General features: G+C 47.7%; 1 protein-coding gene across 3 annotated transcripts in view; it reads left to right on the forward strand.

Annotated features, from left to right (window-relative positions):
- nrp2a (neuropilin 2a) overlaps positions 1-15,143 on the forward strand; it is a 63,646-nt gene that overhangs the window by 13,918 nt on the left and 34,585 nt on the right. For all 3 annotated transcript variants that reach the window (XM_084347412.1, XM_084347413.1, XM_084347414.1), the window contains exons 3-4: positions 6,969-7,150; positions 14,901-15,131. In XM_084347412.1, coding sequence (XP_084203538.1) covers positions 6,969-7,150; positions 14,901-15,131 — 413 coding nt within the window. The remainder of the gene's footprint in view (positions 1-6,968; positions 7,151-14,900; positions 15,132-15,143) is intronic.

Raw genomic sequence — 15,143 nt, forward strand, 5'->3', positions numbered from 1 at the left:
TCAGCAATGGCCGGAGGGAGAAAGCGAAGGAGGTGAAGAGAAGGTGGAGGGTGATGGCTGAGGATGAAAGGAGAGACAGATGATCTGCCAGAGGTCACGACTAAAGGGAGTTGTTCAGTTTCCAATCTGTCAATATCTGGCTCATGGCCGGCGTTTAGGTCAAGATCACAGTCATCACAGCCAGCGGTCACGACTGTAACGCTTGCCCTAATGATGATATAATAAGTAAAAGGTATGATTAAATATAAAAGGCGGTGTTATCAACCATTTGAACGCTTTCTTTGATCAATCGCTCTCGCCTAGCGGAGACATTTAAGTAAGTCATTTCCAGCAACCGTCAGTCTACACAGGAAGTTGCAGAAGTCACACTCCTGATAGATCCGATTCCAATTTATTAAAATATCACCCATATGTTAGTTTGCGTGCGGTCTTCGATTGTTTTAATTATGACAGGTAGGCCTATTAAAATGCCGTCTGTGATTTCTGTTGCATTTTACATGAATTCTTATGTAAATCAGCATCGTATCAGTTTGCTGCTGTATATAAATCAGCCGAGCAGACACGTCCCTCTCAAGCTACATAAATAAACATTAACAGTCAAACGCTGAAGGAAGAAGTGCAAGTCAACAGCTTTCACTATTGATCTGTCAGATATTTACAATGCCAGGGCTTCATGTCTGTACAGATGCTGATTTTAAGAATCCCCACATCCCACTTAATGGAACTTTTTTGTGTTACTAAACACTTTGATAATCAGCCTTTTACCATTTCTGGAAATTTATGTAAACTTTTAAATAGTTTAGGCCTTAGAAAACCCGTTAAACGCCTGTTGGCTGTTGTAGGCTTCGGGCAGGGCATAGAAGCTCCTATTGGGTCAAATGAGGTGTCAGGAGTGCAGTCGCCAATCTGAAACCAACATGTGGCTTATTTTCAAAGGATAAACTGAGTTACAAAGCAAAATAGGTGGACGATTGGGACCGATATCAGTCTGATGTTATAATTATCATATTTTATGCAGTTTATGTGAATGTATTTATCTCAGACCGCTGAACGTCGCCATCAGCCACACAACCCAAATCGCCAGCGATCGATTCTGCGCTGGCCTGGCTCGTCTCAAACGGGCCGAGTGCATCGGAGCTGTAAGCGTAGGCTCGTGCAGCACTGTTTTCCTCTCTACGTGAGTCTCTGCAGTCCACTGGTAAGTGTCTGGCTGAACTGCAACACAGTGAGGAAAATCACCATCGCAAATATATGTTGATATAGGTCGATTAAAATGCATCCAGCGGGGGCAGCGGGGTCGCGGCTTCAGCTCAGACGGCAGTTACAGTCTGATGTTTCAGATCGATGGCGCACTAGAAGGTCTGGGGCCGAGCCCAGACTGCCTGTGGTCAGCGGTTTGGCCCCGGTCATCTGTAAGTATGAATCTGTGATGGACAGCAGAGGAGGGAGGTGAGGCATGAGGAGATGAGGAAGGGGAGTGCTATTTGTTTTTGGGCTAGATTGAAGCTGGCAGGCCCTGGTGATCTGCAGGGATTTTGCTTGCAGAATCTAGTTAATATTTCAGAGGCACTTATGGTTTATTAGAGTCCCCATCGAGGGTGGGAGGAGTGGGTGGGAGTGTGTGTGTGGATACTTGTGCATCTGGGCGTGTGTCTACTGCATACCCCCCCGCCTTACTTAATTTCTGCTTCTGTACATCATCAAGAGGGAGAAGAAAGAAGCGACAGGCAGTTGTTCATTGTTTACCGGATCGGGATCTTGTGGGTTTTTCTGCGCTCTGAGACCGGGAAGAAAAAAAAAAACACAATGGAGCAGGAGGGAAACTCATTTCAACCGAAGGCCTCAAGTGCCTTCGCACGGCCAAGTTTGGTTTGCTGATATTCTCCAACAGCTGTTGCTCTTTTATTGTCACAAACAAAATAAATCAGACGAACCATGACGCACCCACAGCAAATTACATGTTAATCTATTGTGTAATTGCGACATTCCCAGTGAAGGCTTTATGTATTTTTGCAGGCATTTAGATTAAACTAAATGAAACACAACCTCCCAGGCTGGTTATTTCTCAGACGAGTCATTAAATGCAGTCAGGCAGGTGGTTAAATGAGAACTCCTTTACTGATTTCACAAAAGATAAAAGAAGGAGCAGCGACAGGGTTTTACAGATCTGCCGAGCCCCGAAGGCCACGGAGGCTAGTTGAGAGCCCTATAAATATACATCCATTCAGCGTATACACACCGCAGCTATGTTTCCCTGCGGTTAGGCGCCGATGCCTGCAGGAAATGTCCCCGGTCCCCAACAAACAGCAAAGGTGTGAAAGGCAATTAGTTGTTTTGGCGGAGGGGGTGGAGTGATATATGAGAGCAGAGGAAGAGAGGACATGTCTGGACTGGTGCAGAATTACCGGCCCTTAAGGGTTTTCAGTTTCCTTTACCCCTCTCCCTCCGCTCCTGCTATTCTCTACGGGAGAGATGAGGGAGGGGTGAAACTGGTGCCCCGTAATGGCTCCCTAAACACACGGCCAGTCATGCGGACCCAGACAGACTGCCAGACAGACAGAAAACTGGGAAGGGGGGGAACTGATTGTGTCAGACATAGGCGGGGTTTCGGATCAAAACAACCTCCCTAATGGAATCTGGATCAGGATGGGGGCAGCGTGGATGCTGGAATGTATTTGTGAGTGGTATGCGATGTTAATGCGTGTCTTCACGGGCGCAGGTTTTTCTGTGCGGATGATTTGTGTGTGTGTGTGTGTGTGTGTGTGTGTGCGCAGTGTCGTGGAATGCGTGCGTTGGAGAGAGACAGACAGCGGGCTCTCACACGTCAGGCCCTCATGCATGTATTCATCAGAGCCTGGGGAGAGGCTGAAGCGAACAGGTCAATAATCACATCTGAGGAACACTCACTCACTGACGCTAATCCACGACAGGAGGAGCGAGCGAGACAGAAAGAGCGAGAGAGAGAGAAGGATAGAGACCCACTCCAAAATCAATTAAAACCTAATTAGGCTCTCAGCTCTTTCGCGGGCCTTTTATCCTTGGTGTTGGCGATACGGCGTCGAGTGTGTGCGCGCGCACGCCCCGTGTTTGTCTACATCTGAGCGCGCTTGTGCGTCTGTCTTTTTGCATGAGTGTGTGCGCGTTTGTTGGCACATGCTCGAGTGTGTGTTTTCCCTAAGCATGTGTCAGTTACAGCCCTAAGCAGGCGTACTTAGGGATAGCCGTGGCTCTTACCGGCTCACCGTGGGAGCTTGCCTTGCTAAAGCCTCTCCGATCGCCTCTGTAATGCAGGATTACAACCAAGACATGTATAAGAGAATTGGACAGCGACTTCTTTACTCACTAGCTCAAGTGCTCTTCAGGCCTACTTTTGAGCTGATTTGCTTCAGCGCCAACCATCACATTTTTTTAAAGGGCCAGTTCACCCTTAAACCAAAAGTACATGTTTTCCCTCTTACCTGTAGTGCTGTTTATCCATCTGGATTGTTTTGGTCCCTCTCTCGAATATAATGGAACAAGATGGCACTCGGCTTGCGGTGCTCAAACTGCCGACAAACACACATTTGAAAAACGCACATGTATTTTTGATTTGGGGTTGAGCCGTCCTTTTAACTGTAGCGCGTTGCAAGTAAGTAGCGGGACACTCAAACTCATTAATATGTCTTTTTACCAGTGTCATGGGACGAAGTCCGACTGTATGGATTGCTTAAGAGGGGATCCGTTTTTGAATAATTCACATGTGTTCTTCCATCCTGGCGCACAGATATAATGTGAATTGATGAAAGAGCACTCAAGAGAGTCAGTGTTGCACTTACAGCTGAGGGGCTCGAGAGACAGACGGAGTCAAAACTACCGCAGCGGAGGCGGATCAATGCTCACTTTTAGCCAGAAAACACTGCAGCTCCCACAATCCAACTTGAGCCCACCTTTGATTAGACTCCTCCATCCCTGATAAACACCCTCATCTTTAAAACTCCACGCCACACAGGGCGCACCTCAAGAATTGCAGTCCCCAAGTAGGTCTGATTGTGCCATTTTCTCAAATTCTATACATTTTCAGTTTAGTGGAAGAGGCCACTTCCTGCGTGTCGCCATGTTTTCACGATACCAACAAAGTTGTGGTGACATTACAGGCTCACTGCATCATTTTCACACTTTGATCCTCACCTGTGCGCGTGCCATTCTCACCCAGATTAATGTGGCCGGGATTATCCCTCCATCAGCAGCCTCAGCTTGAATGCTCCGTATAGGAATCAATACATTGCAGGAATGAGATAGACCAAAAAAAAGAGGCTTAGCGACTCTACTTAATCCAGGTTTAATTCCAAGCTGCACTACAAAAGCAGTCTTAGTGCTTAGACGGCACCGAGAAACACAGCCTGCCGTCGATTCGCACCCCTCGGCTTTACTTAATACTTTTTAAGTTTGAGGAAGTAGTGAGGGAAAAAAAACAAAAAACAGACAGTTTTCTGTTTGGAATATTAGCAAGATGCTGCGTTAGTGACTCAAAAACCCAGAGACGTCTGTGATGCCTTTTCAGCATCAAAGAGCCCATCACAGTAATTAGTGAGACAACAGCGGCCCCGTTGTTGTTTCTGACAGCTTCGTCATACGGACTAATTGAGAAGAGTGCGTTTGAGTGTGTGTGTGTCGGGAGGGTGTCCTCGACGTAGCTGCGGGGATCCTGCTGCGATGCAGTTAGTTACGCAAGGAATCACAATAAGCGAGGTGAGGAGAGAGAGAGAATCGGGGATGAATAGTATGGAGACGGAATTACAAGGAAATTACTCACAGTTTAGCGGGAAAACGCAGACGCGCACACGTAGAGCGGCGACACAAACACATGCTTACAAAAAGAGGGAGAGAAGTGAAGCCTACTTTTAGGATGATTGCCCGTTTAGGAAGAACGCTACGTTACTCGAGAAAAAATTCAGCGTAACGTACGGAAAACAACACTTAAGCTCCGAGATAGCAACAAACAGAAATTATGGAGGTTTCCACACCTTCAAATATTGTCCCAACCCCAAATTGCTACCTTTAAACCTGGTGGTTCACTGTCGGCTGCCAGGCGTGAGAGGCCCTTTCTTAATCATATCAACAAAGGCAATGCATAGAAGAGCTGTGTTTCATGGTGAATAACAGTTTTTACTCACCTGTCTGCAGCCTCAAAATATCAAATAAAGGGAGGGATTGAAACTTTCTTTGGGATTAGCATCTGGAGCAGCAGATGGCTTTGGCACACATGCAGGGAGTGTAGACGCATTTTATACATACTGACAGCGATGCAAGGGTGCTTTAACTTTTGAATAAAACTCAATCATTCATTAGTCACACTCTGCTGTCTCACACTGAGGTGTTTATTCTCTCTAAAGGGGGATAAATCACAATATGGTAAAATTTTTAACTTACGATCATCACCGTGAAAGTTCCCCAGTTGATTAATCACATTAAGACGATTATTTTTTGTATTACAAGTTTTACGAAGTGTTCTGTTTAAATATGCAAATGAGACGCCGTCCGATTAAGAATGCACTCATTTGCATACATTTCGAGAAACCGAAATAAACACAGGGTTCATGTTTTCGTCCGAGCTTTGTGGGGGCCTCGAAAATAACCAACTTTTAGATGAATTAATAAGTAATAGCCTCGAGAGTGAGACTTTGCAGCAACGTAGGGTCCAGTGGCAAAGTGCATTTCTGTGGAAAACATGTTTCTTTTAGCGTATTTGTGTCACCGACTTAAATAGTTCTCATTACGTTGACAGCCAACAATCTAAAAGCTGACAAGTGCATGACCTGTTACCTGTTTCCTCTTAGTATCTACTTTATATGGGTATAGAGGCCTATTTCTGACATGGCAACAACACCATGTTTTGCATATGAGCAAGCAAAAATACACAGCAGACTGGAACCATGATTACTCGTTATCCGTGAAGACACTTTTCTTTGCGTTTTACATTTCCTGCGACTGACTGACGGTTCAGCGAGCGACGCCTCTGTCTGCGACTCTGGCTGCTCCATGTGTCTATAAATGTTCGAGGAATGACACGCAGGGTTATGAGCTAATTCTGGATCAGCCAGGTGGGCTCTCTCTTGTTTCTCCCTCTCACACACACATAAATACACACAAGCGCACACTGACCTGACAGTTAAGAATTTGCTTTTATTATTCAGGGTCAGTGGGCTAGTCAGAGGTCAAGATGAGCTTAGAGCTCGAGCATGTGGACGCTAAGAAGCGAGGCGTCTTCGCATTTATTTATCTGATTTCTCTCTCAACCCACCCGCCGTGCTGCTATTGCCTCACCTTTCCTCTCCCCAAGCCCTCGCCTCTTCATTTTTTCATGAGCTTCTCTGTCTATTTTTATGCTTCTTATTAATGAATCCATCCAGCTGTCTATTTGCCTGCATCTTCCCCCTCAAGTATGTTCTGTTTCAAGCGCAGCCCTCCCTCCATTTTCCTTCCTGTGATCCAGGATTCGATGATTTGGGGATTGGCTTGCCTCGAGCCGATGTAAAAGGGATCTGAGTTTGTTGTCCCGAGAAAAACTGGGTCGTAAGCGCTAAATTTATTGAACGCAGCTGAGGGGAAAGAGCACAAGTAAGGTGGAGCCAAGACTGTGAGAGATCTATTTCCTCATGTCTTAATGTTGTGTTGTGTTCCTAAATGCTTTGCTTGGACACTGTGTGTTCTGTCCGGAGGCTGAGCTCTGATGGTAAATAGGTCCACACCTGTCTGGTTTTTATTAGCTTAGCTGGTTGCATAACCCCATAACTATCTATCTATGTTTATCCACCCTCTGCCGCCCCCTTTTATCTATTTTATTTCTCTTAATCCTTTCCTGCGGCATTAACCACAATGTAAGCTGAATGTTAAGATCACTTTCCGAAGGATGCCTGTAGAAAAACATCGTAAAGCAACAGGAAATAATCTCTTCCTTTGTTTTTTCGCTCTTTTTTTTTGTGGCTCAGGTATGACTTCATCGAGATCCGCGACGGGACTTCAGAAAACGCCGACGTCCTGGGTCGACACTGCAGCAACATCGCCCCGGCGCCGATCATTTCATCCGGCCCCTCCCTGCAGATCAGATTCGTCTCAGACTACGCCCACCAGGGGGCGGGCTTCTCTCTGCGCTATGAGATCTTCAAGACAGGTGAGGGACATGATCGGCAGCTTAGAAAGGGAAAGTTGGCGATGTACTTTGATCAAAACTGCGACACGATTTATCATTTGAAGTCGAATAAATTTCAAAGATGTTTTTTGTCTTTTTAGTTTTTATAGTTTATTCTAGTTATAGTTAATTAGATGTTAGTTATTTCACAGTTAACAACCAATGAAATGCTGGAATATGGAACAAAAACCTCACTGAAAGGGCTACAGCTACTCTGTCACTGACCGTGTTCGTTACCACCGTGGGCCCGGGTCTACAGCTCGTTGCATGTAATCTATCTCAATGTCTAAAAGTATTGAGATCTTTGTGGGAAACATGAGTTCCAGATAACAGCTTTCACACTCTGAACCCCGACATAAGGCTCCGCTGTACATTAAGTTAATGATTTTGTCCCGGTGCCGCTTCCTTGCCCCATGTTAATGGCCCGAAACCTGTGATCGTTCACCCCGACACTCTCACAGCAATTTACATCGGCAGAGGCAGCCGGGCATGTAAACAAAAGTTAGAGAGAGGGGAGAAGAAAAAATACCAAACTACTTTCAAGCCGCCTGAAAACATGTGAGGAATGCTCGCTTAATTGGAGCAGGATCCACTTCCTCTGGGGAGACGAGGCGGGCTCGGTGTGGGAGGCGGCGGTGGGATGATGGAGAGAGCTCCGAGGCAACTTGGAAGTTGGACTTAAGGTTAAAGGTTTATGGGTAGAGGCGGAGGCGAGGAGATTGATGGGGGATGAGTGTGTGCTGAAATGGAATTTTCTCGAGGTCGTCGAGGTGCTCGAGGTGAAGTGTGCGTTGCAGGTGAGGTTGTAGTGGAAAGTATATTTGCTTTGGCGGCGGTGGTGAGGTGTGTGTGTGTGTAGCAGACGGAGAGGTGAAATGGGCAGGTGGCCTCGAGGCAGCAAGGAGATTTATGTTCAAGTGAGTTACCAGCTGATTGTCTTTGCAGCATTTGTAACCTTTTGTGTCGTTCTACAGCAGGTCACCAGTCATTTAATTTCGGCTTTTAGGTCTCGAAATGTATCACGATTAAAAAACAAGAAACTGAAAGAGTGTTTCAGTTGAAGGAGGGTTCAAGTTAAAGGTTTATGGAGCACAAAAACTGAGCATCCACCGGAAAGAATGCATTGAGTTATCACCTCCTACCTTTTAGAAAATATCTCTGCTTTTGTGTCAAAAGAATGTGACCCAGATTTTGACGTTCAGCTCGGTTACCAAGGCCACCGGCTCGAACCCCGACATTGTAGCAGTGTAGATTGCATCTGTCACACACACGCGCGCACACACACACACTGGATGGATTGAAGGCTGGTGGATGGGGGATGCGGTTGCCATGGCTTTAACAAGATCCTGGTGTAAATTCAGGGGGTATAAGAGATTGTGTCACTGTGAGAGCACATGTAGGTGTCTGCTCGCTGCATGTGTGGGTGGTTCCACTCAGCTTGTTGTGTGAGATCCTGTCTGTCTGTATGTGTGTGGAGGCGGAATGATACATGCACGTGTGTGTGTGTGTGTGTGTGTGTTGGTGTGTGTTGGTGTGTTTCTGAGAGAGAGGGAGAGGCAGAGAGACAGACAAACGGAGACAGACACAGTGGGAAAATGATTGGGGTGAAGGGAGACAGGCCGACAAAGGAGGAGTGAGTCAGAGAGTGAAAATGTATTCGGGATGCGTGATTGAGGCCATGTGTTAATTACGACGTTCGCAGCGCCTGCACGCTCTCTCATCACGGCTGTTTGTCTTACCGTGGCAGGCCAGGGCCATGGGTTCCCACTAAACGCGGCTCGCAACTTCTGACGGGAACGCAGCGATCCCGGCTGAGAAGTGTTTATTTACCGGAGTGGAAGTAATCACGCTGCTGTTAACTTTTATCGTTAATGGGCTTTAGTTGCATTTTCGGTGCAGTTGTATTTTGAAATCAGTTTGAAAGCTGTAGGGCAGTGTGAGAGCGGTCGCAGATATTTTTGGTACAGTGTGTGTGTACAGTGAGTGGGTTTGTGTTTATGGGTGCGTATGTGTTTTTAAAGGGTGCGTCCCTGCAGAGATAGAAATCTCAGCGCACAGCTGGGAGATGTGTGCGCTCAGCTTCCTTCCCATCTTAAACAGACAGCACAGCTCACGGTCCAGGCTGACCCCGCCAGACTGTGTCTAGAAGTCAGACTGTCTGTTTGGGTTGTGTGTGTGTGTGTGTGTGTGTGTGTGTGTGTGTGTGTGAGAGAGAGAGACAGAGAGAGAGAGAGAGGCGTATCTTGGCCTGTTTTTTTTTTCCCTCGTATGAACTAATGATACCGCAGCTTGTTTTTGTTTTGTTCATTCAAGCCTATTACATAAGCGATGACTGTAACAACTCTAGGGGATTTTGAATTGGACAGGCAATCTGTTTGTGTGAACGTGTGTGTATTTGTGTCAGTGTGTGTGTGTGTGTGTGTGTGTGTGTAATTGGGTACAGTGCAGCGAAAGCTAATTATTTCCAGCAAGGAGGAGCAGGAGTCAACCTTTGACTCTACATCCAGTCCTGATACCCCTCCGCCCTTCTGTACGCCTCCTGAGGGGACCAAGGTTTGCCCCCAAAAAAACAACATCCTTCCACCCCCCTCACCCACCCACACACGCACGTATGCCTTAATCCTGTTGTACAGTGAAAGTGCATGACCCCCCCCTCCTCCCCGTTATTGTTGTGGCCTACTTTGCTCCTACTCATGCGTGCTTAACCCTTTATTCAGCCCCGTCTACCACCACCCCCCCACGCCCCTGCAAATCCCTCATACACTTCCACTTACGTCACGTGCCACTGACGCTGTTACCACGGCTACAGGGGGAAGACTTGCCAGCGAAGCCCCCTTTTACCCAGTCCCCCAGGAGCCCACCACTGGCGCGGCTGGACCGCATAGCATCGCAGCCAATCCAGAGTTAAGACATGGCCGAGACTACCCCAGGGGCGTTGGGTCCCCTCCATGACCGCTGCCGTGGCATCTGTGGGGTCACGGCGGGAGCACAGCCCAAGGCGGGACCCCCCGCCCAAGTGCCAGTCACAACATTGGCCCTGTGCGTATTTCTGATGCTATCGCGTTGATTGGATGTCGACCCCTCGAGTCAGTGACGGCTGTTACTATATGGCTGATTGCCATGTGGTGTTTATTCCTGAAACATCCCGATCCAGCCCAATGCTAAAATTACACACAAGTAATTAACTGGCGATGGGTAAATTAAATTCATGAATAAATAAACCGGATGAGCACGGAGAGTGTTTAAAAGTGATCACCGAGGAAGGGATGATCAGGGACTGCATGAATAAGACTCACGAAATCGAGAACTGGCACAGTAGGAGGCTTTTTTTGCTCTTTTTGTGCTCGAGATTAAAAAAAAAACGTGACGGTGGCGTTCCATTTCACAACACCGAGGCATCAGCATGAAACGTGACTTAGAAGGAGCATTCCTCTCTATATAAAGCTGCTTCAGACTAATGGAGGATGTCTCTCTGGGTCTATAAAAGTGTTGAGCCGTGGCACGCCAAGAATGTTGTTTTTCTTTTGCTGGGTCTTCCTCTTGTTCGCAATCTTGTTGTTGTTGTTATTGTGCATTTTTTTTCCACCCCAACCCCCATGTGTAGCACGCCCCTTCTGCCGCACATTCACGCACGGATACGCACACATCTCCTCAGATGCCTCGGGAGGGTTTTTTCTTCAATGAAACCCTGCACCGAGCTCAAGCAGGGTTACATGAGAGATCCACGTGTGTCTGCGTGCGAGGAGTAGATGCGTGTCAGGTAGAGGTGAGCCGGTTTTGATGTGCGGCAGACGCTCGCGAAAACGCAGAGGCGAGCCCTCAGCGAGAGTCGCGTGCCGAAGACGGGAGGAGCAAGACGACGCCAGACGAGGCAGAGTTAAAAGAGTGAATGAACACAGACTCTGCATGTCGCTGCTGAGAAGACAGGAAACGAGCGAGAGGAAGAGAGGAGGAGGAGGACGAGGAGGAGGAGGAGGAGGAGGAGGGGGTTGCCCTGACACAACATGTGGAGCTGCTACTACATCAGGCACTCATGTGCAAGAGTCGAGTGGTTTCTACCCAGCAACTCACCCTCTCGCCCCCCTTCCGTCACACACTCACACATACACACTCACACCATGACCTCCCCATCTTTGCCAGCGCACAGCTCTGCCAAATGGCAGCTCATGGTGCGATGCAAGCACCAACCGGGGGCAGGCGTACGGCGAAGCATGTGCGAGTGCGTGTTATGTGCGTGTGTCAGGCATGGGCAGAGGGGTGACGGAGGGAGGTGGTGAAGGGAACTTGTTTTTGGCGTGTTCATATACTGTGAACTAATGAGCGCTGACGAAAAGAGGAGGTACTCATGCATACGCGAAAAACACCGCTAAGGGTGCGCACGCACGCGCAGACGTATGAGCACGCGCACGCGCGCAGCGCTGGCACGTGGCAGCGGCGAGCGTTTGAAGCGTTTGACTGTCTGCCGTGCACGGCAAGTGTAAAACACACAGTTCAAAACACAGAGTGGTGTGTTTGGAGGCGATGGAGTCAAGCTGTGCTCAGATTGAAGTTTTTCTGCAGTAGGACTCCAGACTGCTGCACTGTGACCCAGTAAGAAACAAGGCCAGTGTGTTACTGGGTCTCACACATACTGTGAAGCTATCACACACACCTTCAGACACGGACGCACACACGGGAGGTTCATACGGAGAGACAGGCAGGCCGGCAGCGAAGCATACGCGTGTGAGGAGCTTAATAAAAGGCGTACCCTCACTGGGCATGTGGCTCATGCATAGTGCATAGTTCATTTACAGTTCCATTGTAAGCACGTTACAGTCACGTGCATCTGACTGCTTTAATGGACTCACAGCATTCGTGTGTACACACATAGTAACTGTGGACACGCACACATACAAAAACACGCTTGACGCAGAGACGTGAGGTCAGTAGTTGAGTGGAGGGGAGAGATAGCGCCGGTACCTTGCTGTAAATTACCGTCACATTTCAACATGCCTAGTTCTGTGTGTGTGTGTGTGTGTAGGCAGCCAGGCTCCAAGCATGAAGCCCGATGATACACGAGTGTTTTGATGTTGCAGCGCGTGTGTGGGAGTCGACACAAGAGGTCGAGTGCTGCTTTTTAACATGTGGGGGGCGGAATTTGTATATTTGCATCAGTGTTTTCGGCGCAGCGTGCGCGCAGAGCAGATAGATTGACAGGTACATGCGCGACACAAGGAGCGAGAAAATGTAAGATAATTGGCGTCACGGATGGAGACGAACAAAGGAGGGAAAAGCAAGAAAAAAAACAGACAAGCGGAAGCTTCAGAGAACAGGGGAAAACAAAGCGAGAGACAGTGCGTGTCTCCTGAGTTTTCTCCCCTCCTCTTTCCGTGCTGATTGGGGTCAGTTCTCTGCCATTAACCAAGTGTAGACAGGGGAGGGCCGGAGCAGCCAGTCGACCCTCTGCTTTTATAGGGCTGCCTGATAATAAGGACTGGTGCCTCGGAGGAATGCTGCAGAAGGAATGTGCTGTTAACATGTCTGCGCTCCTGAACACTGCTTTTATGAATATGTATCTGGTTATCAAACCAACCTGGCAGTTCTCTGACACAGTGCAGTGCTGCTGGATCCACTTTCCCAGGTTTGAGGCATCTCCCCTGAGTCTCTTCAACCTGACCTCCCTATCTGCTTTCCAACACACTTAATGATGGGAAAATACTACAAGAACAGACTCGTTTTCCTCACGCTAGTTATGCACTTGACAGTGGGGAGCTTCTTGGCAAAGGAAAACGTAAGATGTGTCGCAGATCTTGCACAAGTGATTTCAACTGGCCTCCCAGAACCACGGCAGCTTGTGAAATACTGATGAAATTTAATCTTTAGGAATTGTGTGCACGGACATGAATCTTTCATTATTTTCGTGGCAGTCAGCACGAGTAAAAAATAGAAAAATGTGTGTCCACGTACACAAATTCTTCGGTATTTCACAAACAGCTTATTATTAACACATAACCGAAATCAGGATCTTTCCCTTACCTCAACCGAAGTGAAGCCTGTAGATTAAAGGAACAGTTCACCCGAAAAATAAAATTCAGTCCTTATTAAGTGCGATTTAAAGTGAAAACGGTTCGAGGCCGAGGAAGTTGGAGAAGCAAGACGAAGAGGTTGTTAAACAGGAACGTCTGCTGCAAGTGCACTTGTAAATAGCCACAAGAAGAGCAGTGATTTAAGCACCATCAGTTGGTTTAGAAAGGTCACAACCGCAGGCATTTCTGACATGTGCAGTTAAACAAAGATCTAATGAGAATCCTCCAGTCTCTTAGCAACATTATCACATGAAGATATTTGCCCTTCTGGCATGCATAAAAATAGACAGACACGGGAAGACACGGATCTAAACGGGCCGGACTGTTTATAGAGTTCATATAAAGATATAAATGTTCAAGGCGAATGGACGGACTTAGAAAATGGCCAAGGTTTGTGAATGAAACTGTGTGTGACATTTGTGCAGAGACCCGTGTCTGTTCTGTGTGTGTGTGTGTGCGCGAGCTGGACCGCCAGCTCCTCCTGCCATCCTCATTGATGTGCCGGTCCATAAACACTCGGCCGTGACTCAGGCTCCCCAGTGGGCCCGCCGAGCAGTGGCTGATGGGTAGATGATCTGAGCCACACAGCTGCCGCCGCTCAAGGTGAGCCGCCCAGGGCGCATAAATCTGCATGGCTAATGAGGAGCCGCCGCAGAGGGCCCACTTAGAACCATTACACAACGTTTGTGGTGTGCGTGAGTGTGTGTGTGCGAGAGATAGAGGGACTCACACAGAGAAAGAGGGGGCGCAAAGAAGACGAGAGGGGAAGGGAGAGTGTTTGAGAATATTTGTGTTGAATGTATAAAACTGAGCCGGGGTCAGACTGCTCCCTCTCTTTAGCCCTGAATAAATGTGCATCATTGAATATGTCACATTATGTAACCTCAAATGTACGAGGACAGGGTCTATTAAGGGCACAATAAAGCCCTTAAAGGAACAGTTCCCCCAAAAAGGAAAGTTCTGGCATTATGGGACTGCACATCAAGGGTGCAAATAACATCTTTTCAAATCAATTGAGCCTTTTGTGTTGTTTTTTTTGTTTTTTTTACACCAAAGAATGGTGTAATCCAAGTCTCCGGAAGCCCCACAATCCCAAATTGATTGAAATGACATTATTGACGCCCTTTTAAGCCAAAATGTTCACTGTAGCTGCTAAGCTAAGAGCTTTAGCTCACATCCTGTCTGCAGCGAGCTCCCACCGCGCATCAAGGGTGTTAATAACATCTTTTCGAATCGATCCTGGATCCTTTTGATATAACCCTTCTGTTCCGAAAGTGTAATTAATCTTTGCTTATTGTTTTTGAACTCGAGATGTTTGGAAATGTTGGAGCTTTGTGTCAAAAAGTGGTGTCACTGAGTTGACCCTGCGACTCACAAACAGAGCTATTTGCCTGCCTAATGCAATGTTAGACACGCCTACTTGAGCATTTGCTCACTGTGTATTTTCTCCTCCATCGGTAATCATAAACCGTGCGTGTTTGTGTGGCTCAGCAGCACAACTACTGTATATTCCAGCTTGCTGTCAGTGATGAACGACTCTCTGAAACACCCTCTGCAAGTCAGATGAGATATCTCCGCCTGATCGATTGCTCTCGCCCGTATCTCCTCCTAATATGACCGATTGCTTATTCCATTCTGAATATCCTCTTATCCTTGTATCCGCACAGGGTCGGAATTCTGCTTCCGCAATTTCACCAGCCCCTCCGGCATGATCGAGTCCCCGGGCTTCCCGGATAAATACCCTCACAACCTGGAGTGCTCCTACATGATCATCGCCCCGCCCCACATGGACATCACCCTAACGTTCCTGACCTTTGACCTGGAGAACGACCCCCTGCTGGTGGGGGAGGGCGACTGCAAGTACGACTGGCTGGACGTGTGGGATGGTCTGCCGCAAGGTGAGGTCGCAC

Source organism: Pagrus pagrus (assembly GCF_965226575.1).
Source record: "Pagrus pagrus genome assembly, chromosome: 24".
NCBI lineage: Eukaryota > Metazoa > Chordata > Actinopteri > Spariformes > Sparidae > Pagrus > Pagrus pagrus.